General features: G+C 44.4%; 1 protein-coding gene across 2 annotated transcripts in view; it reads right to left on the bottom strand.

Moving 5' to 3' along the window:
* Window positions 1-330: 330 nt before the first annotated feature.
* Window positions 331-27690, bottom strand: part of PAK5 (p21 (RAC1) activated kinase 5) — a 91603-nt gene continuing 64243 nt past the window's right edge. For both annotated transcript variants that reach the window (XM_064446785.1, XM_064446786.1), the window contains 7 exons: window positions 18344-19141; window positions 12153-12644; window positions 10263-10396; window positions 8112-8238; window positions 5066-5191; window positions 3236-3370; window positions 331-2565 (listed from right to left, as the gene is read on the bottom strand). In XM_064446785.1, coding sequence (XP_064302855.1) covers window positions 2410-2565; window positions 3236-3370; window positions 5066-5191; window positions 8112-8238; window positions 10263-10396; window positions 12153-12644; window positions 18344-19141 — 1968 coding nt within the window. In that variant the 3' untranslated portion in view covers window positions 331-2409. The remainder of the gene's footprint in view (window positions 2566-3235; window positions 3371-5065; window positions 5192-8111; window positions 8239-10262; window positions 10397-12152; window positions 12645-18343; window positions 19142-27690) is intronic.

Here is a 27690-nt window from a genome sequence, read left to right as displayed (position 1 = left end):
CTAACCCCAAGCCCTCATGGCACCAGGGCTCAACCCCTGTGGCGTCCGCTGAGGCTGGGGTATCCTAGCAACTCCCCACCCAGGAGCCAGGACGCAGCTGCGACAAGCACCACAGGAGCAGGACCAAGCAGCTGCCTTCCAGCACAGACACAGCCAGTGGCACTTCAAAATTATTAGAGGCAGCTCTATAAATCACTATGCATATATATCTCTCTGTGTGTATATACAGATATATCTTGCACAAGGACCTTCTATTTTTTTCTTGTTACTTGCTGTGTGACCGAGTCAAATTTAGAAACAAGGCTTGGGGAAAAAGAAAACCACTGAAAATGAAAGTGTTTATTAATTATTTTATTTAACTTGCATGTGCATTTGTCTCACCAGTAGTTGGTGTTCACAAAAATCCCCCCTTTGAAATAGACAAAACTTTCAGTAAACTTCATGATGCCTGTTTAAAGTATCTAATGATAAGAAAGTTGCAGAAAATTCTTCACTTGGAACAGCCTAAAATGTGCTGAACATTGAAGAAAAAAACCCCACCAACCCCAACCCCTTTTTTATTCAAAGGTCGTTAAAAAAGTTTACTGTTGTGGTTAGTATTACAGTTTTGCCCGTATGTCACTGCCTGGACTGGTGCAGCCTTTTTTCCTGAGTTGTCACTAGAAAATAGGAATGCCTTAGACCGCGGCAGATGCTGCACTCTCTGCAGGTGGGTACCAGGAGCACATTTGCAGCAGGAGCCGAACACATTTTCTTTAGCATTGCCTTAAAATATGCAAACATGGTTAAGCAGAGAAAGCAGCAGGGAGTAAGACACACAGCTGTAAGAACATTTATTCAGTGTTCGAGTTTGTATTTATCTCCTCTTTTCTTTTTTTTAAATTGTTTCTCTCCCTTCAAATATTCTTTACCTTTTTAAGGGCAGTACTAAAGGAGCTTCTGTACTATTGGCAACTCTTTTGTCCCGGAGGAAGATCTTTAAGCAACAGCTCCTGCCAGGTTTAGATGTTTGGTTATAATTTACGACCATAAATTACAATTAATTTATTCTCTATGAAATGTCACAATAAGAAAGAAACTATGTTTTCACAAAGTGGCTCTGTTTCTTAATGAGATCATAAAATGAGGTCAGTAAGAAAAAAATTGAAAAACATGGCTTTTGTATTATACATAATTCAAAAGAACTAATCATTAATAAATAAAATTCATTTATCACTGAAATAATTATGAAACACTTCTAAAATTTTTAAAGGCAAATCTATTTAGGCCTACAGTTAACATGCAAAGTCATCCAACGAATAACACAAAATTGTACTGTAGTAGTCAACTGTTGCATCAACATTCAAAAAGGTCTAGACAGCAGCACAACTTCTTCTATGTGGCAAACATCTCGTAATGCATCACAAGGGTCTGTCTGCGCTCTGGAGGGTGCCCGCTGGGCGGGCAGACAGACATCTGCCGGCCCTTTCTACTTCCAGAGTGACAGAAATAACAGAGGTTTCTGTGACAACAAAACTGGCCTTACAGTGGCATAAAACGAAGGGACTGTCATGGCGTGAGGAGATGGCCCTTGAGCACAGGTAGGCCAGAGGTGTTGGCTCCCACCACTGGGGAACTGGGGAGACCCTGATGACCACTAACATTCAGCAGCAGCTCTGATGGCCGCTGCGTCACTGGTAGCGCTGGGAGGGCAAGTGCCCAGTGCCAGACTGCCTGTGCTCCCACCGCATCACTTATCGTTGGTGCTTCAGGGGATAAGCGCTCTCCTCGCCCCAATGGAAAATCTGCAAAACCTTCTAACTTCCTAAAGGTGAGTTTGGGTTTTTTGTTTGTTTGTTTGTTTGCAAAAGGGTTAAAAAAGTCAAACTTTATCATCTCAAATTCTTGCTAAGTTACACTTATTACGCCAACTAACACAACAGTTACATGACAAAGTACTGCAAATTATCAAAATTTACTGTACAGAAAATTACAAATTCATTGCAAAATACATTGCGCTGCTATGACTGAGATTAAAAAGTGCTTTTTTTTGTCAGAAAAGTGTTCTTCTGCAATACAAGTGCCGTAGCCTGCAACAAAATTCTGCTGTTCCACGCTGGCTGTGCTATCCTCTACTAATTATCTTTCCAACCTTGTTTGCATTTGGGACCTTCTGTCTGGATGGCCAAGACGACGACAGCGCTGGGGAGCGACAGTCCATGGTGGAGTGTGGCCACGCAGCTGGTGACCAGGATCACTCCCCAGAGAGCACCTCCTTGGACTTTTTGTACACCGCAGTGTTTCTGCGGGGCTGGTTTTCCTCCACAAGGTTTCTCTTGTCCCTGCCCATGGTTCCGACACAACTGCCGGGATTCCTGCATGGCTGTTATCCAGACTCGGCATTGACCTCCTCCCGAAAAGTTGCCAGCTTCAGCGATGCCTGTGCTGCCTCATGAGGGGCATGATGCAAGAAGGGGGCCCAGCCAGTTTGAGAAATGGGTGTCTCAACAGTTCCTGTGCTGTGGCTCTCTGTGAGGGCTCCCGCACCAGCATCGAGTCCAAGAAGCCCCGGAGGACTGAGGAGACCTGCAACATCACACTGGAGTTAGGGCCAGGCAAAGACCCCCGATGCCAGCGTACACAGGGGTCTGTTCACGCTGCTTTCCTTGGGAGGACAAGGGATGCACTGAGCTCTCCTATGGCTGTTCATCCTATAGATGTGCTCAGCTAAAGGGCTGTACATCATCTGTGTGCCAGTTATGATACAAGCATTTGGTTGTCAGTGGGGTACAGAACAGCACACACTGTACAGCTTTGCATACAGTGGGTGAGAAAAGCATTAACCTATGCTGAGGGCTGGGGTCTGACTTGTAGAAGCACACCCAAAATGGGAGAGACCCAACAGCTTTGGCACTGGGCAGGGATGTACCAACCCAGCTGCAGCAGGGCTGACGTGCCGACTTGCTCTAGTCCTTGGGCATAGTGGGAAGCACAGGGAGCACGAGGCTCTGCCCAGCTCCCTTCACCATCACTTGCTGCAAAAGCAAAGCCAGGACCAGGCACAAAAAGACTACGGTTTGGTGAGGCTTCAGCCTCACATCCTCCCCACGCACGTCCTGTGTAGGACCCGCTGCTCAAGGGCGGGGGGGGGGGTACCTTAAAGATGTGATTTATCCTTTGGGCATGGAAGTGCGTGGCTACGGTTTTATTAAATGTTTGTACATGCAAGACCCTCATCACCTATGGGGAGTCTGACCTTGTGCACGTCCTTCAGCCGGGGCGGTAAGTTATCCCGGATTCGGCGCATGGCCTGCAGCGGCGGCTCATTGAAGTAGGGCGGTTCACCATCTATCATCTCTATCACCATGATGCCCAGGGACCAGATATCCACCTGTAACACACAGGCCATTTGTAAATGCCACTGGCTATGCAGCAAGGGGGCTAACAGGCTCAACGCTTAGGGTCACGCAAGCCTTGGAGCTGGCTCATGCTGTGGTACCTGCTGTCTACATCCAGCCTAAGCCAACAGTCCAGTGAGCATCAGCGGAAATCTTTCTTATACAACCGACAACAATTTTCAGTTCTGAGCAGTAAGTGTGTTGAAGAAAAATTAGAAACAACTTATAAACTCGGGTCTGCAGCTGGTTTAGGTGATGTCTGCCAGAAGCACTGCTAAGGCTTGTTCATTTGAGAGGCTGGCTGCACCCTGCTGCACTGCAGTTCAGCTGCACTGATGTGCACCCATGGAGTATTTACCCCAGGTTGGCTCTGCAGTGCTGCAGAAAGGTGCAGCTCGTGGGAGGGCACAGTACAAGTCAGCTGCTGTGAAATCAGTTACTCTGCTTCCCCTGAATCTTAAAGACCACAGGAACTCCATCTGAGACCCCCAAGGCAAACGCAAGCACTTACTATACCTGGGCCCGTTTCCAGTAAGCATGGCTGACTCATTATATAATCTCTTTGGAAAATGATTCAGCTACAGCTTAAAAAACAAAACAAAACTTTTTTTTTTTCTTTGGTCCTGCCCTGCTGCAGAGCTGCTCCAGAATCCCAGTCCACTGGTGATGGCTGTAATTCCGTGTGTGTGTGTGTGTGTGTCTCTGTGTGTGTGTGTCTCTGTGTGTAAATATATCTATATTTGACAGGCGGGTTTGTTCTCAACAGCTGTTACTACAGGCACTACCAAGCACATGATGACTCCCCTCACCACGTACAGGAGAAAATGCAGCCGCATCTCTGGCTGGGGGAGGCATGAGTCACATGAGTGCGGGAGAGGGGATTGCACTTCCCAGGCTGGCAGTGCAGAGGTGCCCTGACTCAGAGCTTCCTAACAGATGGTGTTCGGCTTTGCAGAGCGGTAGGGTCCCCACCCTTCTGGGCTCATCTAAAAGGTTCCAATAAAAATGTGTGAATTGCCTTTTTCAACCCATTTGGCAGTGCTTAAAGTAGTTCCCACAGCTACACACCCCCCCCCACCCCCCACCCCCGACTCTCAACTAATGAGAGCAATGGCTGCAAGGCGACTGCTACAAGAGGGTGGCAAGCCAAGCCACCCGGCCAGCTCCTGTGTTTGGAACCCTACAGGACCGTGCCTGCGCCTTTGCCGGCACTATTCCAGAGGAAGGGGATCTCAGGCTTTAGCTGGATGAAAGCAGAGTGGATCACTGCCTGCAGGTCCCTACAAAGGCTGATGTGACCTGGCTGTGCAGGACAGGCATGTGATTTGGCTGCTGGTTTGGCATATGCAGGTGTAGACACCTGTAAGCAGGCTTGATATTAAAGATTATCAAAGGGATGTTCATGATGTGAAAATGATGCCAGGTTCCTTTAATACAGCACCCTGAGTTAAAACATGTGAAAGCATTACCTTGTTCAGTGCACTAAATGGAGTTGTTATTTAACAACTTTGTCTTGGAGAAGTACTTTAAAACAAGGGTAAACATAATTGCTGCTATTTAGCATATCTGCGTAAATGCATTTGAACTGCATGGTTCTGACAGGGCTCGGCAGGGTCACCCAAGGCACCACGCAGAGGGAAAACAGCTGCTCAGGGCTGGGTGGGCGCGCAGTGCCCCGCTGTGCTCACCTCGGTGCCATAGGGCAGGCGGGATATCACCTCTGGCGCCATCCAGTACGGCGTCCCAACTAGGGACTTCCTCCTAGGCACCTCCTTTGACACTTGGGCGCAGAACCCGAAGTCAGACAATTTTATCTGAAAAGAAAAAGAAAAAGCCCCCCTTGAATAGCAAGGCAAACTCCTCCAAAGCACATGTGCCTCCAGGAGAATCACCTCCAGCTGCAGAATGGGGGACAGGGACGGAGCTGCAGTGTTGACCTGGGCCAGGACAGCAGCAGTTTTGGAAGCATGGCTGGAGCTGGCAATGTAGTCTGGGGAACATGCCGCTCATCGAAATGAAGGCAAGGGAAAGAGGCAGGGGAGAGTGGCAGTGGTGCTCATTGCTAACATCGCCTGCCATAGCTCATTGCCTCTCCACCAGCAAAAGATGTGGAGGTGATAAATGGCTTAGAATATTTAAAAAATAGAAGGAAAGCAAAAAAATTCTGAAGTAACAGTGGTTTATAATGAATCTATTTATTACATATATATGAAGTTCATGGTTGTAGTCTATGTATGTATACTGCTATTCAATAATATACATAATCCAAGTGATACACACCGCTCCTATTATTTGTATCAGGGATATGACCTGTGGGTTTGCCAGAAAACACATGAAACAAGTAGCATTCACCCTGTTTTCTTTTACCACAGAGAGGATGACCTAACACTCACAGAAAGCAATAACCCTGCCAATGACTTTTCAAGACCAGGACCTCATACTGTGGACTATCACTAAAGAAACTGTCATCTTTATGAAGCAGATGAGCTCATCTGGGGAAGGCAGGGAAGGGTACGAGACTCCTCCAAAATGATTGTAAGAGATAAGGGGACCTGCTCCCTTTGCTTGGGAAGGCAGGAATTAAAGCCAATACTGTCCTTGAGTAGCTGTGGCAGTGACCTGAAATAGAAATAATGGGCTACACAAGCACTCCAGAGAGCAGCTCTTGCTGCATCATGTGCCTGCTCTTTTATGCCAGTTTTGTTTTTTTTTTTCCCAACATAAATTATGGCAAATTATCGCCTCCCCTTCTCTGGTGCTCTATGACGGCAAGGTGGAAACTCCTCCAACCCCCAACCAAAACGAGCTGGGCTGGGTGTCGGTGGCATCACCCCATTCCAGAAGCAGCTTGTTCCTTACAGCTAAAGTCTTTGGGATTTCCCCCCTCCAGGTATTTATTTGGAGGCCTAGAAGCTATCAGAAGGGTTTTCCTGGACCTTAGCCTAACCCCCATCACCCCCAGCTCCACACTGCACGGTGCAACGGTGACCCATGCCCAAGGTCCATAAGCTGTGTATCCGACCACGTGCTCGGCGCCTGGGGATACGGAGGGAGCCCAAACAGCCTCAGGACGACTGAAGCAGGAAGTTGCATAAATCCCTGCATTGTATAGATCAGCATTTTATTATCAGCACTGATTTGTTTTCTTTTGGATTCAGTGCAGATGTTACTTTTTTTAAAAACTAAGGGTATTATTTTTAACAGAATTATGAAATGATTGTTGGTATTTCTAAAACAAAGCCAATAATAGCCAAGCTCTCCATGCTAAATGTATTTTTCAGTTTACAGGATGAAGAATGGAAGAAATAATGCATATTTTGGAAGCAGAGCCCCATTTTCTTTTGTAGGAGCACAAGAGGTTTTGCATATCTCTTGCTCATTCAAGTACATAAAAGAAGACGATTTTCTAAAAAAAGATAATTGCACAACACAGCCATGAAGAAATCTGCAATGCAGATAATAAGTACTGGAGTAATGAGTATAACGTTATGCAGATCCTGAGAGCAGATCAGATCCTATTTCATCAACATGGATTGAAATCACAACTGGAAAACTCCTACACACGTGGAATTTTCTTCCCTCAACAGGATTAACAGGAGCAGGGCTGTGACTGCTGCCGGAAGAAAATCCCCTTCCCTTGGTGAAGTGGGAATCAAATTATAAAGGTGAACCTTTGGTTAGGGCTGGGAAGCCAGGAGTTTTACCTTCTGAAGGTTTGGCTCCGGACTGACCAGCTGCTTTTGGGCCGAGTGCAACCCACTAAATCTTGTTTTTGACAGGTGTGTAATGCCAGTGGAGCAACCCTTAAAGCCCTGCTTATGGGACTCACTGGCCATGAGTGCATTAGCTTCTACTCAAATTATCCCAACGGGGCCACAAGATGAGATGCAAAGTAGTGCCTAACTCAAGCAGAGATTAGGCTTTTATGTTTAAGAGTGATTTGCCTTTGGGTGCCCCAAGTTTAGATGCCTCATGTTTTATGGCTGTGTATGCCTAGAAATAACTGCTAGCCCAGAACCACTTTTCTCCTTGTAAGGGAATAACAATTTCCTTGGGACCAAACACTACTGAAGTAATATTTTTTTACGTGCAAACTTTATTTTGTTTATTGGGCAGGTCATGTGCAGCATTTTCTTTCCCTCTCTCCCCACTCATTAACACCACAAAGAAACACCAATTCGCTGACAGCAGCATCCCATTCAAGTAAAGGGAAGGCTGGGATAGGTATTTTCACACATCTTCTAAGTGTACCTATGGTAAAAGCTACTCTTACCATCGGGGAATTGTTTCAGCAGTAACGCAGAATATTTCCTAGTCGTATAGATTGATGTTCGCCTCCTAACTCGCTTGGGAAAATCGAGCAAATGTATAGAAGCTTGCTAATTAAAGGATAACTAAATGTAGTAAAAGGAAAACATTTTTGAGAGGGATCAGAGTAGGAGTGGTGCAGCATAAGAGTCCACCGTCACCAAACCATCACCCATAGTTGCTTCTGCCACTGACTTTTGACAGCTCCGATCCCCCTCAGGGACTCTGCATGCAGCGCAGATGTCAATCACTGGCCAGGGCAGGCCTGTGTTTTTCTGATTCAGCTCTCTAACAAGTTATTCACAGGCCATATCCCATGATTTCACAGGCCTGGCTTTTTTTTTTTTAAGTTAGTGTCACTTTGAAAGTGCATAGCTATTTTCATGCCACCCCCGAGAGGCGGCAGGAGAAATGTTGGGCACTCACCCTCCCATCACTTGTGAGAAGGATAGAGTCACTTTTGATGTCGCGGTGGATGACGCCTTGGTTGTGCAGGTAGGACAGGGCTCTCAGGACGGACAGGCAGACGGTCGCTATCTGCTCCTCATTCATTCTGAAACAGCAAAGTGGAAAAATGAGCTGAGCATTGACAAAGACAGCATGAAAGGGGAGCTGGAGCAAAGAAGCGCAAGTCCCCCTTCATGCCAGCGTAGGGACAGCCAGAAGATATTCAACACAATGGCTCCATGGGGTGACTCTCTGGTCCAATCTCTGTCAAAAGAGTGGAGATGAGGGGTGAGCAACAACCCTGCAACAAGGTCTGGATAAGTCTCCCTGCAGCACTGAAAAAGCAGAGTATATTATGTGATGAGGCATGTTACAGTGAGCCAGCTTCCCTCTGGGAAATAACAGAAATGCCTTATTTACAGTAAACTTACTGCTTGCCAAGGAGGGTAAATCACTACAAGGATGGAAAAATGCATAGAATAAATATGAGAAAAAAACACTCTTAACTGTGCAGACAAAAAGTCAGGCCCTGGGTGTAGCTCTTCAAGAACGCCTCTTTGCTTTTATGCCTTCTATAAAAATATTCAGGGTATTTCAGTAGAAAAATAAACAGCAGGAGTCCTCATTTCTGTGCACGTGTGCAAAAGCCCATTTTGGAAGAAGCTGCCTGCACCATGCGATAGCAATGGCCAGGATGGGTGGCACACCCTGACCCCTCTGCCGCACTGCTGCATGATCCCAGCATCCCTACTGTGCAAGGATAAAAATACCTGTGGAGCTTTCTTCTTTAATTTTGTGTGCCATTTGCAGTATTTTAGCAAAATCTTTGAGGGAAGGTTATACAATGTAGAAGAAAACAAACCCAGAAGATTAAGGAAAGACTATTGTGAATAAAAAAAGAACATCTGTTTGCTGTTAAACTCCTGTCAGAAATATCTAAGATGGGGCTTTCAACATTCTGGGGAACAGTAGTTAACAAATGACTTGCAATACTATCAATTATTTCAGCACATCAGCTAAGGCAACACTAAAAAATAAAATACCTGTATTACAACTCTTATTTGGTAGGATCTAAAAGCATCATTAAACTATGAGACATGACAATGTTTCTAATTTACTACTCCTTGCTTTTCTTCCTGTTCACCTAAATACTCCCTCACTGGAATCGTGTGGGACTTTTTTTTTTAATTCAAGATGAAGAAATTAAATAAAGACTTCCTCTTCCCTATCTCCTTTTATCCTGCTTATCAGGAAAAGATGAGTGAAGAGCAGATGTAAAGAGGGCTGTAAAATCTAATGTCCCTACTCCGAAGAGGAGTACACTACAGCTTTTGTGCTGGCGAATAGCCTTGTTTAAAGTTGTGATGTTAACTGAAACGTGGGAACAAGCCCTACCATAAGCGCAAATAATCTGATACAAAAATACTTTTCCCATTACATCTTAGGCTCAGTTTGCAGTTAACATTTTTGACAGCGTGGTTACATGGGTTAGGAGTAGAGAGAGAAATCACCCTTACAACTGACATAATACAACAGCAAAAAATGATACAGATCACCAAGCACGGAAAAGAAGGGGTTTTTTTGCCATTTGAGGAACTAATGGATAAAAGTCGTGTTGCTGCTAAATTACTTCCTAAAGCATTAGCAAATCCTCACCTACCAGCGAGCCCTTTCAGGTATTTCTTTCCATTCCATTCAAAAAAATGGTGGCACTGACAGGAATTCAGTCTGCCAGGGGCTTCTTTATGCTGGTAAAGTGAGCATGCTATAGTATGTGTCTATGTAAGTACATGTAGATACATACAAACACAGGTACATATAACGCTATGCACATACATACATACACATATCTATGTATATATATTTTCCAGGTATGTATAATCTATGTATGTATGTATTTTTATGTTTGTATATATGTATTTTGTATATAATACAAACATACAGCAGTAAATATCTATGAAAAAATACATATATAGAGGCAGGAGGAACCCAGCGTCCCTCAACAGGAGGTGAGGTCCGGAGGGCACAGTCCAGCGGTACCCCTGAAGGAAGGCCGCAGCATCTCCCTCCTGCCCAGCTCACACTGTAGGATTTATGCTGCCAGTTGCTAGCGCAGCAGACCCAACCCACCTCGTGTGAGTCACTATATCCGTCAAAGCGCCACCCTCCAGAAACTCCATCACAACCCACAGCTCATCCGCAACAAGGTAACTGTTGTACATATCAACCACGTTTTCATGATGGTAATCTCGCATGATTACGACCTGTGAGGAAGAAAAAGACGATACGTGAATTGCTACAAGCACTATCTGACACTTGCTTTGACCTTCTTCTTCACTGTACTTTTCTCTTTGTGCTTAGTAAAGGTTCTGCTACGAATCACATCCTCTCTAATTCTTATGCCAAAGCATAAACAAAAATCAATTTATTTACATAAAAATAACAGTCATCGTAAACGCATTAGGAAGAAGAATCTTTAGTTGCTAAAGTGGGAGATAATTGGTTTTTTTCAGACTGCAGGAACAGGACTATTTATTTCATTGCTTTTTTATTGCCAGCTGCCTTCAGTACAAGAGAGGTTTTTCCTTTTTTACCGGATCAATCACAACCCATCAAAGTAGTCTTCATCATGTATCAAACGGTACTTTGCACAGAATTTTAAGAAAATGTTGGTAATATAGGGAATAGTCATAAGATGACTCAAATCCCACATCTAAAAGGGACTGTACAGAATTGGGACCACAGCAGCAGCAGCCCAGCCAAGGCAGTGACCATCACCTCATGGTACTGAGGGATGTCAGCAGGGCGATCAGGAGAGAAAACAACAGCCAAGGAAGGCTTCATTATAGATGGAGGAATATCAGCATGGCTGAAAAGAAATTTTCAGATGACACAAGTGACTGGAGCATGTCAGGGAAGCAGCTTGGTCCTGCACAGCATGTAGGACTCGTGTCAAGATGTTACTCTTCAAGAGATGCTCGGTTAGAGCTACCACAGCGCAGTTAAGGGCAGTCTCCCAGCAGAGGCAAAACAAAGCCAAAATATTCAGTACAGTCATGGACTGTGCAAAGAAAAACTGTGTGATGTTTGTTAAAAACTAGTATTTTAAATAAAAAACGCTAAGTTTTTAAAGGCTTTAAAGAAACCAGTCTGTTATGTGGTGTGGGAAGACCCTCTTATAGTTAAAATACAGGAAACAAATGACAGAATCAAAAGGTTACTTCTCACAAGAAGTTTCCCTGGGGACCTGCGGTCTTTGTGGTTTTACCAGCATATTCACAAGTGATCTAAAAAGTGGAGTGGACAACACACACCACTAGCTTCTTTAAGGCAGTAAGAGGGAAAAAGGAGAAACTCTTCGAGTTGGAGAATGAACTCTCAGCACCAAACAACTGGGTGGAAAAGTGGCAAATAAAAACCAGTGTTCTTAAATTTAAAATAACATAATGGGGAAAACAATCTTCCATAAGCAGTTGTGGACTCTGAACTGGCTGCAGCTACTCAGGAAAGGAGATGCGGGAATTAACACAGACAGTTCCATGAAGAAATGACTGTCAGCTCTTTGCTTAGTAACCATCAAGAAAGCAAAGGGACTGCTAATGGTTAGGAGAGGAAGGAGGGAGGAAACAAAAAGCATGTATATGCCAGAACACGGTGCACATGCTTCCTGGATAGTCTGGTTAGTCTGGATCCTCCACCTCAGAAGAATAAACTACACCAGCGAATGCTCTAAAAAAGGCAGCCTGACTATGTCTGTGCACCTAATGTGCTGCACGGACCAGCTGACAGATTTCTTAGCTGTTTTCTGTGACTTCCCACCACATTAGAGGTTTAAAGCCAGGACATGTAGCTTATTTGAAACTGACCTGGCTATAAAATATTTATATAGCACAGATACACGTGGAACTCACCCCCTCTTCTAGAAATATATTCATTTGGCTTTTGGGGTTGCCATTTGGTCCATGTCTCCTGCTGAACCTTCCACCTGCAAAACCTGTCGCACCACCCAAAACAATGTACCTCATTGAAGAGCAGCTCCCTCCTCTGCTGTTTCCTGAGATCCATCTTCTTCACGGCGACTTGCTTTCCTGTGTGCTTCTCAGTGGCAATGCAGACAATCCCCGTGGAGCCCTCCCCGATCTTGATGAAGCTGTCCAAGTACTCCCGGGGGTCGCCGGGACTGACCACAAGCTGCAGAGCAGCTCTGAATTGTTCATGGGACACCCTGGAGGGCTGCTGGTCCGAGGAGGATCCCCAGCTGGGAGGAGGATAAGCACTTGACGTGATACTTGGGGAGCTGGGGTAGGAGGCTGTGGAAATACAGGGAGAACTGGGCTGGAGAGATGGCTGGTGATAGTGGGATGCTTTGTGATAGAGCAGAGGGTACTGGTAGCTGCTGCTTGAATAGCTGACTTTGCTCTGACTTTGAGGTAGCTTTACTGGGCCCCTGGGGTAGGTGTCCGATCCAGAGAGAGGTGGGCTAATGACCAGCTGCGCTCGATCATAATCCACCTGCAACGCAAAAGCAGATGAGTGAACATGGCTGAGCAGACCGCTTGCTGGCTGTCCATCCACTCAGTTCGTTTCCGGCACCCCCCGAGGTCCTCAGTGGGTGCTGGCACAACGTGTTCCCGCATGTACCTGTTCCTCTCAACCTGACACTGCTTCCTGTATCTGAAAATAGATTTTTAGACCACTGGGCTGCTGTGCTGTCATCAGCACTAAAATTGGGCCAGGGAGGACCACGAGATCTTTTGTGCATCTCAGGTCCATTCTTCTGTCCAGGTACCTGTTTGTAGATACAGTAATCTTTGTTTAATGAAAGTGTAAGCTCCAAAAAGTGTATTTGCTCTCTATCTGCAATGCCCTGCAGGCTCTCTGGGCCATTTTCTCCAAGAATTCATCCCTTTCACAACCAGCAGCCCTTTGGCAAATTCCAGTTTGGGTCTTTCCTTTCAAACACCTGTTCCTGGGTTTTCACTCTCAGCCCTTAGACGTTTCTTACACTTTTCTCCAGCAATTCAGGGATGACCCAACCACTTCTTGCAGAGGCAGTGGTACCTTGAAATCCCTGTCGTCTCCCGCTACCAGCTGCTGTTAGAGTGACTGCATACATGAGTATGACGAGGAGCCTAATTCAATTTACCATTTCTTAAATGATTTTCCAGAGTGACACACTACTTAACTGCAGCATCATGAAACTGCTAATTTTAATCTGAAATCAGACACAATCGCAGAGGAAATTATCCTGATGGGAGGCCTTGTTCATTTGCAGGTTCTTTTCTTTCTTTTTATTTCCCAAGCTTTTCTAAGCTTCTTACACTGAAAGCAAATGAATACTTCGCATTCACAAACACAACAGTTTGTTTTAAAAAAATAAAAAGGATGTAAGACCAAAAAAACCCCACCCATAACAAAATTACATTTTTTTCCCCTGGAAAAAGAGCATCTCCACATTTACGATAAAACATACGTGAATCCTGACGACATGTGGAGCATCTCAGAGCAGGGGGGTGGGGTGACACAGGCTCATGATGTAGCACAATTACAAATAATTATGGCAACGAGTTCATTTAATCAATCAATTTTAGTGGTGGTGCACAGGAATGGACAGAGCAGCAAAATACACAGCTCACAGTTGCTACTATTACTGCTGGCTGCCAGCCAGCAGTCCCTGATCCATGTTAGTTAAATGCACATTAATCTGAATTTGGCAGTGTAATCAAGGACCCAACTGAACTGTGAAATTGAATTCTGTGGTGGAACATCATTTTGACCATTTTATGCTAAGACTGCAGAAAAAAAAAAAAAAGGAAAAAAAAATCTGCCGCAGCATCAATTTGTCACTGTAGGCTGCTGCACAGCAAGGAGGAGTTTCTAGCTGGATTCGCCTTGGTGTGGGGAGAAAAGCCTCTGGGTACAATATTATATCAGCGCTTTCCTATCTCACACATGAGCCGGGCATGCGCGTCTTTTCATTTTGCATGAGGTTTAGCAGGGAAGAGGGAATGCCTCTCCAGAGGGGCTGCTCAGAGATTCCCCTTGGAAACGTGAAGCTGAAGTTGCTTCTGCCTGAGACTCGCACGCTGACAGCTACCAGCCATATGGAGCATCCAGCGAGCACGTAACAGTGTTGTACAGCCACCTCCTAGGATGCTGCCTTTGTTTAAGCAAAACATCCACATGATTACAGCCATAATTTCACTTGCTTCGTCAGGCAGGGGTAGCCATAAAATAGAAGGGGGTCAGAGACACCAAGAATTTAATGAAGGGCATTACATCTGCCAAACTAATTAACAGGGAAAGTGCTCAGATGGTTTGGTGGAGGGAGGGGAACTTAATCTAGCCCTGTCCTATATATCTGTGTATGTAGGGACACATAAATTATTGCTTTGGCTGCAAAACCACCATTTTCTTTTAACTATTGAGATGGGGAAAGCCTTGTCTAGAAATTCAAGCTGGATAAATCCACGCTAATGAATTACTTGAGGCTTCACCCACACCTGGTATTTCTGAGCACATTCTAAGCTTAACACACTGGCGAAAGTAAATTCCACAGAGAAATTTTAAAACGTGCTTTTTGAAAGCTTTTTGAGGTTAGCATTGCAGTACAATGTAAACCCATTCGCATCCTGAATCCCATGAAATCTTACAAAATAGCAGGAGCTATAATGAGCAAATCAGCCAAACCTCCCCTCCAAGGCTGTGTCCTGACGCAGTGCTTCACATCGCAGCAAAATCAAACACGCTTTATTCCACTAATAATTCTATTTCTGCTACCAAATGCAGTTACCTACTGAAAGGAAAATCTTTAAATAATACAAAGGGAAGAAGAAACCAGTCCTGAGCTCATTCAAGATAGGGTCAAAAGAGCAGCCAAAGCTCTGACATGACATCCATCACGGTGCCGCTGTGCACGGCGATACCCCGCTGCATCTGGCTAGGTCGCTTCACCGGCTTGCAGCATTACCCGCATCCGCACACGGCCACATCGATAGTTTGGGTCTTTTCATTGATAGATAAATGGTGGATGTAACACTGCGTTTAAACTCATTTCAGTTTCCACTCTGATGACTGCAATGCCCGTTTTGTATCACATTTGGTAGAAACACCTGCTTGTTTGTAAGGTGTACGTACCTTCCCTGCAAGGCTGGTGGCTTGGGCAGCCTTTCAGCTGAGCAGGTGTCCCATATGCTCTGCAGTCAGACTGCGGCAGAGACAGCAGCTGCAGCCCTGCAGCCGGAGACCATACCCTCCTAGGGGTGCAGCAAGCCCGTGGTGAGATGGGCTTGCCTTTCAGTAAAGGCAAAACAGATTTTGGTTTGCCAAAGTAAAAGGTGTGGAAGGGATGACTGCACAGGGAAAGGTTACGATGGTGCTTCGCTAGTGGAAATCTCTGAGATGTGGCGGTGACAGGCAGCATTTGTGGAAAGCTACTGGCATGTGAATGAGAAAACTGGGAATAAAAGGAGGTTTCTGACAGTAAAGGCTTGGCTCTGCCTTCACTAGGCTGGAAACGTCCTCCTAGTGCAGAGTGCCTGCAAAATGCACGGCAGGAAAACGGTGGTGCTGAGCAGTGGCCAGGTTAGGCAGAGACCTCTGCTACGTTACAGCAGTATGAAGTAGGGAAGGGGAAAGCAGAAATCAGGGCCCCTTGGAGGAGGGACAGGAGAGCTGCTACCAAAAAATGACAGGGAGAAGAGCTTTGAAATAATAGGATTTGGTGCAAAAAGATAAGAGGGCTGCCTGCGACGAAGAGGAGGGTAAAAAGAAAAGATGCAGTACAGTGTCCAAAAATAAGCAGCCCTGCAGGACGAGCTTGATATCACGTGACAATATTGAGGAGACTCCATTGAACAAAGTGGAACACGATCACTGTGGTGTGAGGCTAACACTGCAACCCCATGCAAGTGTTACTGGAGTTAGTCTGCAGGAGTAGGAGAGCAGGTGGGTAACATGGGGGTGGATTGGAGGGAACCACATCTGAGCCTCTGGCTTCCTGCACCTCCTGCACAAGGTCCCACTGTATGGCGGTGGCCAAGCCCAGCACAGTGGAAGTCTTTGACATAATACCTCTGAAACCACTGATGATGAAACAGGGCAGATGTTTGACTTATCTGACATCTATCACTTGCAAATAATACTGAAGCAAGTCTGCTTTTCACATTTACAAGCCAAAATTAACATCTTTGTTAAGTGCATTTTGAAGCCATGCATTTGTGCCTACACTTTTTCACTGCTTACTTTTTTACTCCTTTTAATTATACTTGAAAGCCAATCTCATTTGCAAAATATCTGATTCGAGACCCGATTCTCATTTTGTAAGCCCATTAGATGAACCATTATCTTACTAATGCCTCCTTGAAAAGAAGACTCTTCAGCAATCATCCAAGACAAGAAACTGCTATTCCCTTCCAGGAGCTGTGGACGGGTTAGGGAATTGAAACTGCTACATTTAACAGTGAATCATCAAGTTTCAATACACCAAGGCCGTAGGAGTGTTTTTGATGCTCTGAGGAGAGGAACAGCTCACAATGAATCTTGCACAGAGGCATCTTCATTTTTTTTTTTTTTTTTTAATAAAAGGTGTTACTGCATTTTAATGGGATATTTTTCAAAGTGTCTGGAGTGCTTTGAGTCCTGTAAAATATACCTCTGTCTTCTGCCCTATTGAATGCTTTAAAACTGGCAGGAGCAGACACAAGAGAGTCCATGAATTAACTGGATTCGTCCTTCTCCTTTCTAAATCCTGACAAAATGATTGCTTTAAATGAAGGAAATGGGAGATAGCCCATCCCAGGCTTTTCTTAAAACTTCCAGAACCCATGTTTAATGCCACACTCTTGCACACAGTTTAGCTACCCATGTGCATCCCTCCCACCACACCTCCAGCTCCGGAAAGGCCTGGTAATGTTTCTATTCCCCCCATGACATATCCTCAACGTCCAAAGCCTAGCTCTGTGCTTTAATGCAATGTGGAATAAAAACACATCGCTCTCCCTATACCATGGCACACTGGTTGCAACTCTGCACTCCAGGATCAGCAAAGTCGCCAAACCACAAGCAAGGAAGATACAGGCATGCTGCTGGCATAGAGCTATCACGGATTTGCAGGGACCTGGGACTTCTTTTGGGTCTGCAGCTTGACAGAACCATGTTCTCAGTGCACAGAGCCAGCAAGAAAATGCACTGTTTAGATCATCATTAAAGAGCAGAGTGGATCTCACCACCTGCCAAGCTACCTACCTCAGCACATTTGGTAAGTCACGGCAACCCAGGACTATTTCAGCCCTGGAAAAATGAGTTATCATCTTGGTGCCTGTTGCTAGGGGAACTTGGTAATGTTCACTGCAATCTACACTGAAGAAAAACATCTCTTGCAGAATATTAGATGTCTAATCAGGTCATGTGACTAGATGTGTACAAAAAGCGTTATTCTCTTAACTGAACAGTTACAGCAAACTATTGCAAGTAGTGTAGGACAGCTTGTACAGGTAATATTCCTCATGAGTTAGAAAAGGCAAAGCAGCCCACAAGTTTGTGCAGAGGAGCTGCTTGTAGGTATCATGATTGAAATGCTTTTTTGCACCTTAACCCTTTATTTTTACTACATCTAAAACATCTTGGGTGAGATAACCTGCTTTGATTTAACCTCACTGCTTAAAAACAACGTGGAGATGGGTAAACCCCTACTCTCATTAGCAGCAAAGGGTTAATAAACCTTGTAATATAAATACAGCACAAATACAATATAAATATTAAAACACAGAGGTTTCAACCTTGTATGGTGCCAATTCCAATACAAAAGTATCTGATATACAAACCAGACCAGCTTCTCACCCCTCAGTGAGATCTGCACAGGTGTACGAACTCCTAAAGCTACAAAAACTGCCAAAGAACTCAGGGTTTTGGGGAATCCCAAGTAAAGCCCCTGGAAGATGGGCATCTCCAAACCTGCCTTTTAATAAATATCTTAAATCCATGGGTCCCTGACATCCATTTTCAGACACCTGAGTAAAGTGGGTGGGTTTTCACACCCACCAAGCGGCAACCATGCAACTCCCAGGGATGGTACCGGCCGTGTTTGGCATCACGTGCCCAAGTACGGCTCCTTGCCCTTAATTTTTTGCAAACACTTAATTTTTTGTATTCCCATTTTGGAGAGGATGATTCCTGCCCTGGCAACACTGTCACCAGGGATGTCATGTTACCTTGGGGATGCCTGCCACAGTTTCGGACAAGCGGGGATAGGTGTAGGAGCTGTAGGAGTGTCCTTGCTGGTGTGCTTTAAAAGCGCTTGCTCCACAGGGCATGGCTGGCTCCTGCAGTCCAGAGCCCGACCTGGACCTCTGTCTCATCGCTGGCTGAGGGCTTGCTGGGTCCACGTAGGACGACTTCGGCCTCCTGTCGTAGTCATCCTTGCCCAGGCCATGACCCCAGTCACCATCGCTGTACTCCAGCCTCTCCTTAGGGCACTCGCTCTGCACCGACTCTCGGGATGGTGTGTAAGGAAAGGGATCTCTGTAGTCCAGGGAAGATCCACTGGGGATCCGCTGATACTCCAGCTTTAGGCCGCCATATTCCAGTGGTTTGGGCTTTGTTTCCAGGTGCACATGGTAATCTGGGAGGAACCTGGAGAGCTCTGACTGCAGGGGCATCACTTCTGAGTAATAGATGTCCCGGGAAGTCACCTTCATCATGTGGCCATTCTGCTTGGTGGCATAGCTCCCTTTGTAGTACCTGTCTAACTCTTCCCCGTAAACAGTCTTGTCTTGATATTTTTCCACGACATAGTCTGTTGTAGTGTCTGACTCACTGGAGTACTGGGAATACGTGATATAACCATTTTCCTCCTGGTGCCTCGGCACATGGTTTGCGTTTCCTTGGTGGTGGGTGGGAGGACTTTCCTTCCGCAGAGAATTGGATCGTGTCACCGAGATATTGTCAAATTCTTCCAGCAGGCCGTTGATTGAAGTATCCTTTCGAGGCTTATTTCCTCTAACAATAGTCTGGGAATAAAAAATTGCTTCGATTAAATACCAATTTTCATTTAATATCTGGCCAAGAAAACCACTGAAAAAAAAGTCTGAGATTCACCCAGAAATGCCAATAGTGATGTGTTATGTTCTTCAGTCACGTATCTCAGAATAATCCATTGCTAGGAAAAAAAAATCTCAATAAATACTTACAATAGGATATGCAGAAATGAATAAACAAAGAGGGGTTAAATTCAGTGTACATCATAAGCTAAGATTTAGCATGCAACCCCAAGACACTCTTAAAAAGCCCAGTTTAAGAGGTGAGTGCTCAGCAGCCAACAGCAGAGATGTTTCAAACCACTACTTACTTTTTATTTGTTATTACTCAGTTCTCTACATCAAGCCAAACTGCTGGGCTGAATCTGATTTACAGGGTATGGATAAGCTAAATGAAATTAATTCAGCGGTCACTTCTACATGTTATTTTAACAAACTGTCAGAATGGAAAGGAGCGTATAGTTTAGTGGGCACTGGGGTTTGATTATTTTTTACAAAATAGTATGTACCTGGGTAGCAGAATTACTACCAGGGATTACCTCTTAGTTACCTTAGCATAAGAGACACTTGGGGAAGAGGAAAAATACTTAACTACATCTCCTTCTGACAATACACAGCATCCAGCAAACCACCGTGCCCAGCCATGGCTTTGGGACATCCACATCATGGATGCCACGTGGTGGCAGCGGTGGTGGCCCTGTTTCTGTCCTAATATTGCAAGGTCCTCTATAGATACCCCAGGCATGGATGACAAGTGTGTAGGAACACCACAGATATGAACTTGCTCCCATTGACTGCCCACAACCTCCTGCCCATCCTTACTCCTTTCTGTCCAAAACACTGGTGCTCCCAGCAGAGCTTGGTTACAGCTCTCCTCCAAGAAAGATTGATTATTTTTAACTAGTATCATCTGGAGACTGTAACACATGGTTGCATCCATTTTTCAGCAGTTGACTCCCGTTGAGCACTGCTTCACATTTATAAATGCCCCACAAGAATAAGATGAACAGATTAAGGGCCAGGGCCATAAATCAATGCGGCCCTACTGAAAACACATTTGCTTTTCTGATTCGCTTCGGCTAAATATCTAAGGCTGTATCTTATTTACATGCCGAGTTTGTTGAACAGAGTCACTGTGGTTACCCCAAGGAGATGTGCCTCTGTGAGCTGCAGCCTGCCTCTGCTGCACGTCAACTGTGGCATATCAGACACCAACCATGGCATATCAGATGTCGACTGTGGGATATCGGACGCTGACCGTGGCATCCAGCCTGGCCACTGGACCTTCATTCATTGCAATGCTGACAGAGGAGGCTCTGCTCCAGGCACAGTGAGGCTGCTCAACCCCTGCTTGAAAGCATGCAGGGGCTCAAACTTTGTCAAAATAAGCATTTCATCACTAATAAAATAACTTTTTCACAAATTAACAGCAATGTACTGTGTTATTCAGCAAAAGGCAGCTGAGAAAAGCCAGGCTACAAGCAAAGCAGTCCTGACCTCACACTGATCCCTGCTCTGATTTATGTCCGCAATTACTTGCCTAGTTTGCTATTTTGAAGCTAGTGATACTGAAACAATAGGACAGCGAAAATAAGGAACAGCAAATAGATCACTCCTTTCACCTCTGAAGCCATTCAGCAAGACGAGAAGAATTGGTTTCATTTGGCTACAGCCCCTTTGGCAGGAAGACTGCGTGATCATTCATATTTAATTATCACATAATAAACCAGCAACATTCAACAATGAAATGCTTATAATTGAAAACAAGATTTGAAATACCCAACTGCCACCCTGCTTCCTCTGTGCAAATGCATGCCAAGGAATACTCTCTGTGGGACTGGCCTTCACAAAGGAGAGGTTTCCTGGAGCAACCTGCCTTGCGCCTCCGCAAAAAGACCTTGGAGCCAGAGGGAGCCCCTGGGAGCAGAGTAGCCTCTTCAGTTATAGGAAAGAGCTGTCCTTCTATTCCGCCAAGCAGATGCTCTGGGGAAGCAGGATTTTTAGATACCTTCAGAGGGGAGATTTAGAAGAATGCAGTTGAGGGTTTATGTGTTAGGGAATTGATTGATGACAAAACCCTGCAGATTAGGGATTTTCTGCAGACAGCTGCATGCTTGGGAGCCACCTTTTTGATTACGAGATTTTAAGAAAAGTACTAATAGTAAAATGGTCTTGTAAGAAACTCCAATTTTCCAAAAAAAAAAAAAAATCATTTGCCACCGAAGCCCCAGTCTGATGAAGCAGTCTTGGTTAGCTCTGGGACCCGAGTGCTGTCTCATCCCGACTGATGAAGTTAAGGGGCTTAAGAACGAAAACCCTTTTGTTTTCTCCCAGCACGTGGAGGACAACCACTGGCAAACACTGACTTGCAAGGGTGATGGCTTTAATTCCTATTTGCTCCAGGCTCCTCTCTGCGAGTAAATTAAAAGGGCCAGCACAAAGGGAGGATGAAACTTACTTATCCTAGAAGCACATTTTCTACAGACTAGTCAGTGTTTTATTACTATTAATAAAAATTATTATCAATTACTATGATTATTTATTATTATTAACAACAACAACGTTTCTGTTTGCTTTGTTTTTAAATTCAACGCTTCCCTTATATGAAAGGACATACACCTTGGTGAGATGCCCCTCTGGCTAAATCAGATGGCTTATAAGAGCTTGATTTTTTCAAGGAAACACCTATGGTTATTCCTATCAAAAGAACAGTAGTGTCCATAGAGCAGATAATTTAGGGTGTATTTCACTGAGACCCTGGGAAATATGCTGTATTGTCAAGTATCTTGCAATCTGAATAGAACTTAAGATGTTTATACACTAATCTGAAATTCAGTGGGTGCCTCCCTGATAGACAGAACAATTTACTAGGCTTAAAAACCAAAGCAATACCCCAAAGCAGGTATCATTCTGTAAGAGTAATAAGAGTAATTGCTCTTTCAGGATGCAAAGCATCAAAATTAAAATATAAAATAAAAGAAGATGTTATGAAGAATAAAACATATCTTGTGCCATGTTAACCTGTCCTGAAGTCATTTACTACAGAGAAAGTGTGTGCCGGGGAGTTGCCAGCACCCACAGCCTTCCTGGAAGCACAGGATTTGCAGAAAGAAGCCAGAGATTGAGAACTGCCATAACCACTGCCCAAATTCCCAAACCCGAAAGCCTAACATTAGCACCAGGGCTAGAGGTACCCAGGTTCAAAGGTATGACTGCAGTGGAAAGACCCAATATGCTGATATGGGGGGGCCTCGGTTTGGGAATGTGAGCTCCAGTTACTGCATCAGCAGGCTGTGTGCTGCATGGGCGAGCAAAGGGAAAACCTCCTGGGACTGAAATACAACGGCAGGAATCACAAAAGATGGGAAATTCTAGCTATAACTTAAAAAGCAAAACAAAAACCTTGAAAGAATTTATAACAGAAAAAGGCTACATCAAAAGTGACATAAACACCTGGTAATTAGTTTCATAGGAATTAGGCTAGTTTTTGAATTTTTAAAGGCTTTATAAACTGAAAAAAAAACCCTCATGTTTCCATAGAAGGAGGGAATTATTTTTAAAAATATAGTCTATATCTATTTATATAGATTTTTCCCCTAATTTCTTTTAATTGTTTACTGGTCTCCAAATTTTTAAGGAATTTTCAGAGTTGCTGCAGGTAAAGTAGGTAGTTAAAAGCAAAGCATTATTTGCAAAGGATGCTGGACTAAGATTTATGAAGCCTTTATTTCTGTCTATTGAGATCATGTAATGGAAACCTGTGTAACACCCCAGCATGCATGAAAAACAGATTGAGCCCTACCACAGGTGCAGCTTTCACTGGGTTCACCATGGAAAGATGGGATTTGCTGTAGTCGATACCCAATGGTTATTGAAGGACGTTTATCAGCACATTATGCAATTTAGGAGGGATCAATGTTACAATAGATGAAGGAGTGCAGTAAATTTTATGCTACCATTACGGACATACATTGAAATCAATGGGGCGCAATCTCTGTCGATTACAGTGTGGTACTCTGAGGCTGTAGCTCTCATTTGATTTCCATTGCGCTCTGGACAGGTTTGGCGTTTGCTCTGGAGCCCGGTGACAGTAGACATCCTTCATGGTGTTTCTGTAGCCATCTGTCCTCCAGTGATAAGCTATAATGGATCTGTCTGTAAGAAATGCTGTCTTGCCTTGTTTCCAAAAGGAGATGAAAAACACCGGCGCTCAAATACTGTATTAACCTTGACAATAATGAAGTGGGTAATTAACTGTTTTTTGCCCTAATACGACCTTGCATTTATTGTCTTTAAAACTACTATACTCTACATACTCGTTAAGAATATATCATCCTTTGTCCTCCCAGAGCTGTGTTTTCAGAAGTCGATGAGGATTTAAAATCTCTGTGATGTGCGGAGTAAAAAAAAAGTCCTTTAAGGAAATGTCGCCCTTATAAACAGCCAATCTAAACTCTGATTTTGCTTCTAGCTAGCTTCTCCCCTCATTTGCATTATACATAAGCTAAAAGCACAGCCTATGCATATCTGAAAATCAATTTTTTCTTAAGAGAAGGTGCATAAAGCACAGCTGGTCAAAGTAATCCAAGCATAAGTGATGGATGTGTCAGTAAGTTATCTTCTTGTGTTGCAAGACATTCAAGGTATTTATAGCTGTGTTCACAACACCACATTTTACTCTTCAGTGTAAGCAAATGTGAACAGCACTACCATGGGGAGAAAAACTGATCCTTGTCATCACGTCAGAAGGAAAACTCCAGCTTTCCCTGTAAGTAACAACGTTTTATAGCTGCAGCCAAGAGCGTAGGAGGTGTCAGGAGTCTGCATTTGATCTATTCTCACCAGGATGAGAGGCTGTGAGATATCAGACCAAGCACGGTCCTCAGAGGACCTCAGAATAGCTGGAGACCCTCAAAACTCCTGGAGACAGCCACAAGCATGCAGCAAAACCCTGCATTTTCCAGCAGCCCAGGGCCATTATGAGGTGGGCTCCTCTCCCTTGTTCGTGAGGCTAAATTTTAAGTCTGAGCTGCCATCTTGAGGGCTGACACAAGGACCAGGCTCAAAGGAGAAGATGGGAGATGAGAGATAAAGACCTGCCCATGGTCTCCAATGGCTGACTTTACATGAATAAGTAAATATGCTGCCAGAGAGAAAAAGCGATGGCAGCTGAAAGCCTAGCAACTGGATGGCTCAGCTGGGATCCAGGACAGCTGTTTTCACGTGGGCCCACTGTTTCACTTAAGGTTTTTCTCCACTGAATATTCACTCAAGGACAAGTTCTAACCTTTGAGTCACCTTTCCAGATGATGGTGTCAGAACCATCCCTGTGACCTTACTGTGCTCCAGTGAGTGCTTAATTACACCCAAATGGAGACTGAAAAACATTTCAGTACCTCCATACCCTCTTTCCCTGACCCAATGATGGTATCATAGCAGGTTGTGCTTCCCATGCTCATGCCAAAAGTGCCCAACCAATGCTGCATTGCCACCTGCAGGAGATGAGCTTGTGCATCAGCCTTGGACATTAAATAAAAGACCACGTGTAAAAGAAAGCACTTGAGTCCTGCCTATTTTTGGGACAAAAGGGGTTTAGAGGCAGAATTAAGGACAGGGGCTGTGCTGTCACATCCCTCTCCTCTGCATTTCCTCCCACCTAATGGAGGTTCAAATGTCTTGGGCAACTCATTTGTACATTGCGCTTCCAAAAAGCCTCAGGGTTTGGAAGCTGCTGACTTATTCCCTAGGTCTTGCCACAGTGGCCTTAGTGTTGGGTGACCTCTCCATGCAGCCGGCAGACCTGCTCCTCACCAGCGGCCACCCCAGGGCTCTCTCCCTTTGGGTGCCATCTGCTCCCACCACCAGTGCAGTGTCCTCTTTGTAACCGCATCTATGTCTGTATGGTTGTACCACAAGGGAGGTAATTGGATAGATTTGCTGCTTTGAACTCTGAGACCTGAATTGTGCCAAAACCCAGCTTCTGGCTGTAGGACCACCAGACTTCACCCTGAGACAGAAGAGGAGATTGTACAAATTGTGCCAGTTAGAAACAGCAGCTGTTTCGCTGACCTCGGCAGGCAACAAGCAGACACAGCCAGACAGATGGACAGGCTGGCACCAGTGACCTGCACCAAACAGCTAATTTCTTCACGGTAATACAAAGCATTAACCTAAGTGGGAAGTTTAGGGTGCTTGTGCCATACAGCATTACCATGGAAACATGCCCTTTGCAACAGAAACTTATCAGATACATAATGAGAAACGGTGCTGGATGGGAACAGATGTCATTTATCACTCTGCACTCTCCCATACTGTCCTATGGAATCTGCTCCAGTTTTGATCTACAGCCTGACTACAAAACAGCTATTACCCCGAGTTAGTCACAAGGAATATACGACAGACAGGAAAGTATGTCAGAATATTTCTTCCTGAAGCCTGTAATTTAGAGCTTGGTTTACACTTGGAAGCCTGAGGGTTTATATAATTTCTGTTATGAATTCCTTCCCAATGCTATATATTCGCATTCTCTCATTAAAAATAATTTTTAAAAAATCAATCGTTTCTGGTATCCCACAGTTTCCTCCTCGGGCAAGGAGTTCTGCAAATTTCACTGGTGTTGGATGTCTCAGCTGGGCGAGGAGGGTCTCTGCTCCCTGGACCAAACATGCACTTTGTAAAGTGCATAGTCACCCAGCAAAACCAGGAGCACGAGACCATGTAACCTGCCCCTTGCCATAAAGTATCTCAGCACGCAAGCCATGATCCTGTCTCATGAATTTCTCTAATCCCTTGCTAGGAGATACGGAAATTCCTGTTTGGGACAGCTCTTAGACAGGACCTTTCCCATGCACAGGAGGAATTAAATATAAATTAACCCCTCAAAGTAAAACTCAGCCAAGTCCACCTCCATGGTTTTGGTAGCTGGGAGGGCAGGAGCCCCCACACATGAGCCCAGGAGTGCTGCAGGATGTGCCATGTCTGGGATGTGCTCATCACCAGAGCTGACTCAACAACACTGGATACAAAAAAGCAGGTTTTACTCTGTCCACCTACTATCATTCAACAAGTTTTTCACCTCCCGACGGATGCTAATAGCAGCAGAGTGTAGTTTATTTTTTATGTTATGACAGGAGAGGCAACTGATACCCATACCAACACCTCGCCGCAGGCACACTGCGCTTTCCAAGGGTAGAAGGTCACTGAGCGTAATATCAGTTCAGAAATACCTCCCTCAGACAGGCTGATTTACCTCTTCTGTATGAAGTCTCTCCAACCACTCTGGTTTCCTTAATATTGGACTAGAGGTGCTGAGCTTGGGGCTATCCAATGGTTGTGTTACAAGGACCGTGCCCTTGTATCTCTGCTAAATTCAATGGAGGAAAAAAAATAAACCATTCTTATAATTTCTCCTTTGAAGGAGGGATGGGTCCCAGAGACTCCTTCCCGTGCATCCACCTGTACAAAAATATCTCCCGCTCGCTTCTGCAAGCTCTACCTTACCTTCATGGCTGCCCTGGGCTGAGCTCTGCAGCACGTTTTGGTGGGGCTTGTCCAGAGGGGCTGGACTGAATACATCAGATGAGCTATTGTCATTAGGTTTCTTCTGCTGCAAACCAGCTACGCGGAGACCTGTGAAATACACCCATCTAAGCTGCAGTCACATTTCTGAGCGCATGCCGGCATCGGTGAAATTTTTTTGCTGCCACACAGCAAAGTCACTGCACAGCTGAGAGCTCAGCTTGGTAATATGCAGCCTTCAGGTGTGTACACCCAATACATTAATTAACCTGATACTGGCAACAGCACAGCATAGCAGAGAAGCTGGCAAAACGTTGGCATGGCCACATGTTAATTATTGAAAGATGAAGATAATGACAATGATCCACATTGATGACGTAGAAATGATATTTACTCAGCCTGAAAAATATGTATTACTCGATAATATAGTGCAGTTATAAAGGTGCAGCTAAAGGTTTGAGAGAAGTGCTTAAAAACAACACTAGTGCTAGCTGTTCAAAATTCTTCAAACATAAAATGATGGAAAACTATAAAAAAAGGCTAACCAAAATGGCACTGTGTAATTCGTCACCCTTCAGAGCAGTTTTTAAAGTTAGTTGCCATAACAACAAGAGCAACATTTCATTATAATCACATTCACTAGTAATTCTTTTGACATTTAAAAATATAGTAACTTTAACACAACATTTAGTTTTCAAAATTCCACTGAAATACTTACATTCTAGTAACTTTTCCTTTTTTTTTTAATACACAAATATGGTTGTTATATGTAATTTGAAATGCTATTAGATAATATTAAATGTTAAAAATAATTATTCTGGGTCTACTTAAGACATACCAGATACATGCAATTTTATATGCAATATGTATACACGGATCTCTCAGACACACAACAAATGTGAAGTGTGACTTAAAAGTTTTAGACTGAGTGAGAAAGTTAGTCTACTTATTACTGATGAGTTACACAAATACTTCACAGGGAGAGGAATGGAGAAAAATCAAAA

The sequence above is a fragment of the Phalacrocorax carbo genome, chromosome 3 (genome assembly GCF_963921805.1).
Source record: "Phalacrocorax carbo chromosome 3, bPhaCar2.1, whole genome shotgun sequence".
Lineage (NCBI taxonomy): Eukaryota > Metazoa > Chordata > Aves > Suliformes > Phalacrocoracidae > Phalacrocorax > Phalacrocorax carbo.
Note: the sequence above shows the minus strand (reverse complement) of the source record. Positions and strands in the feature narration are given on the sequence as shown.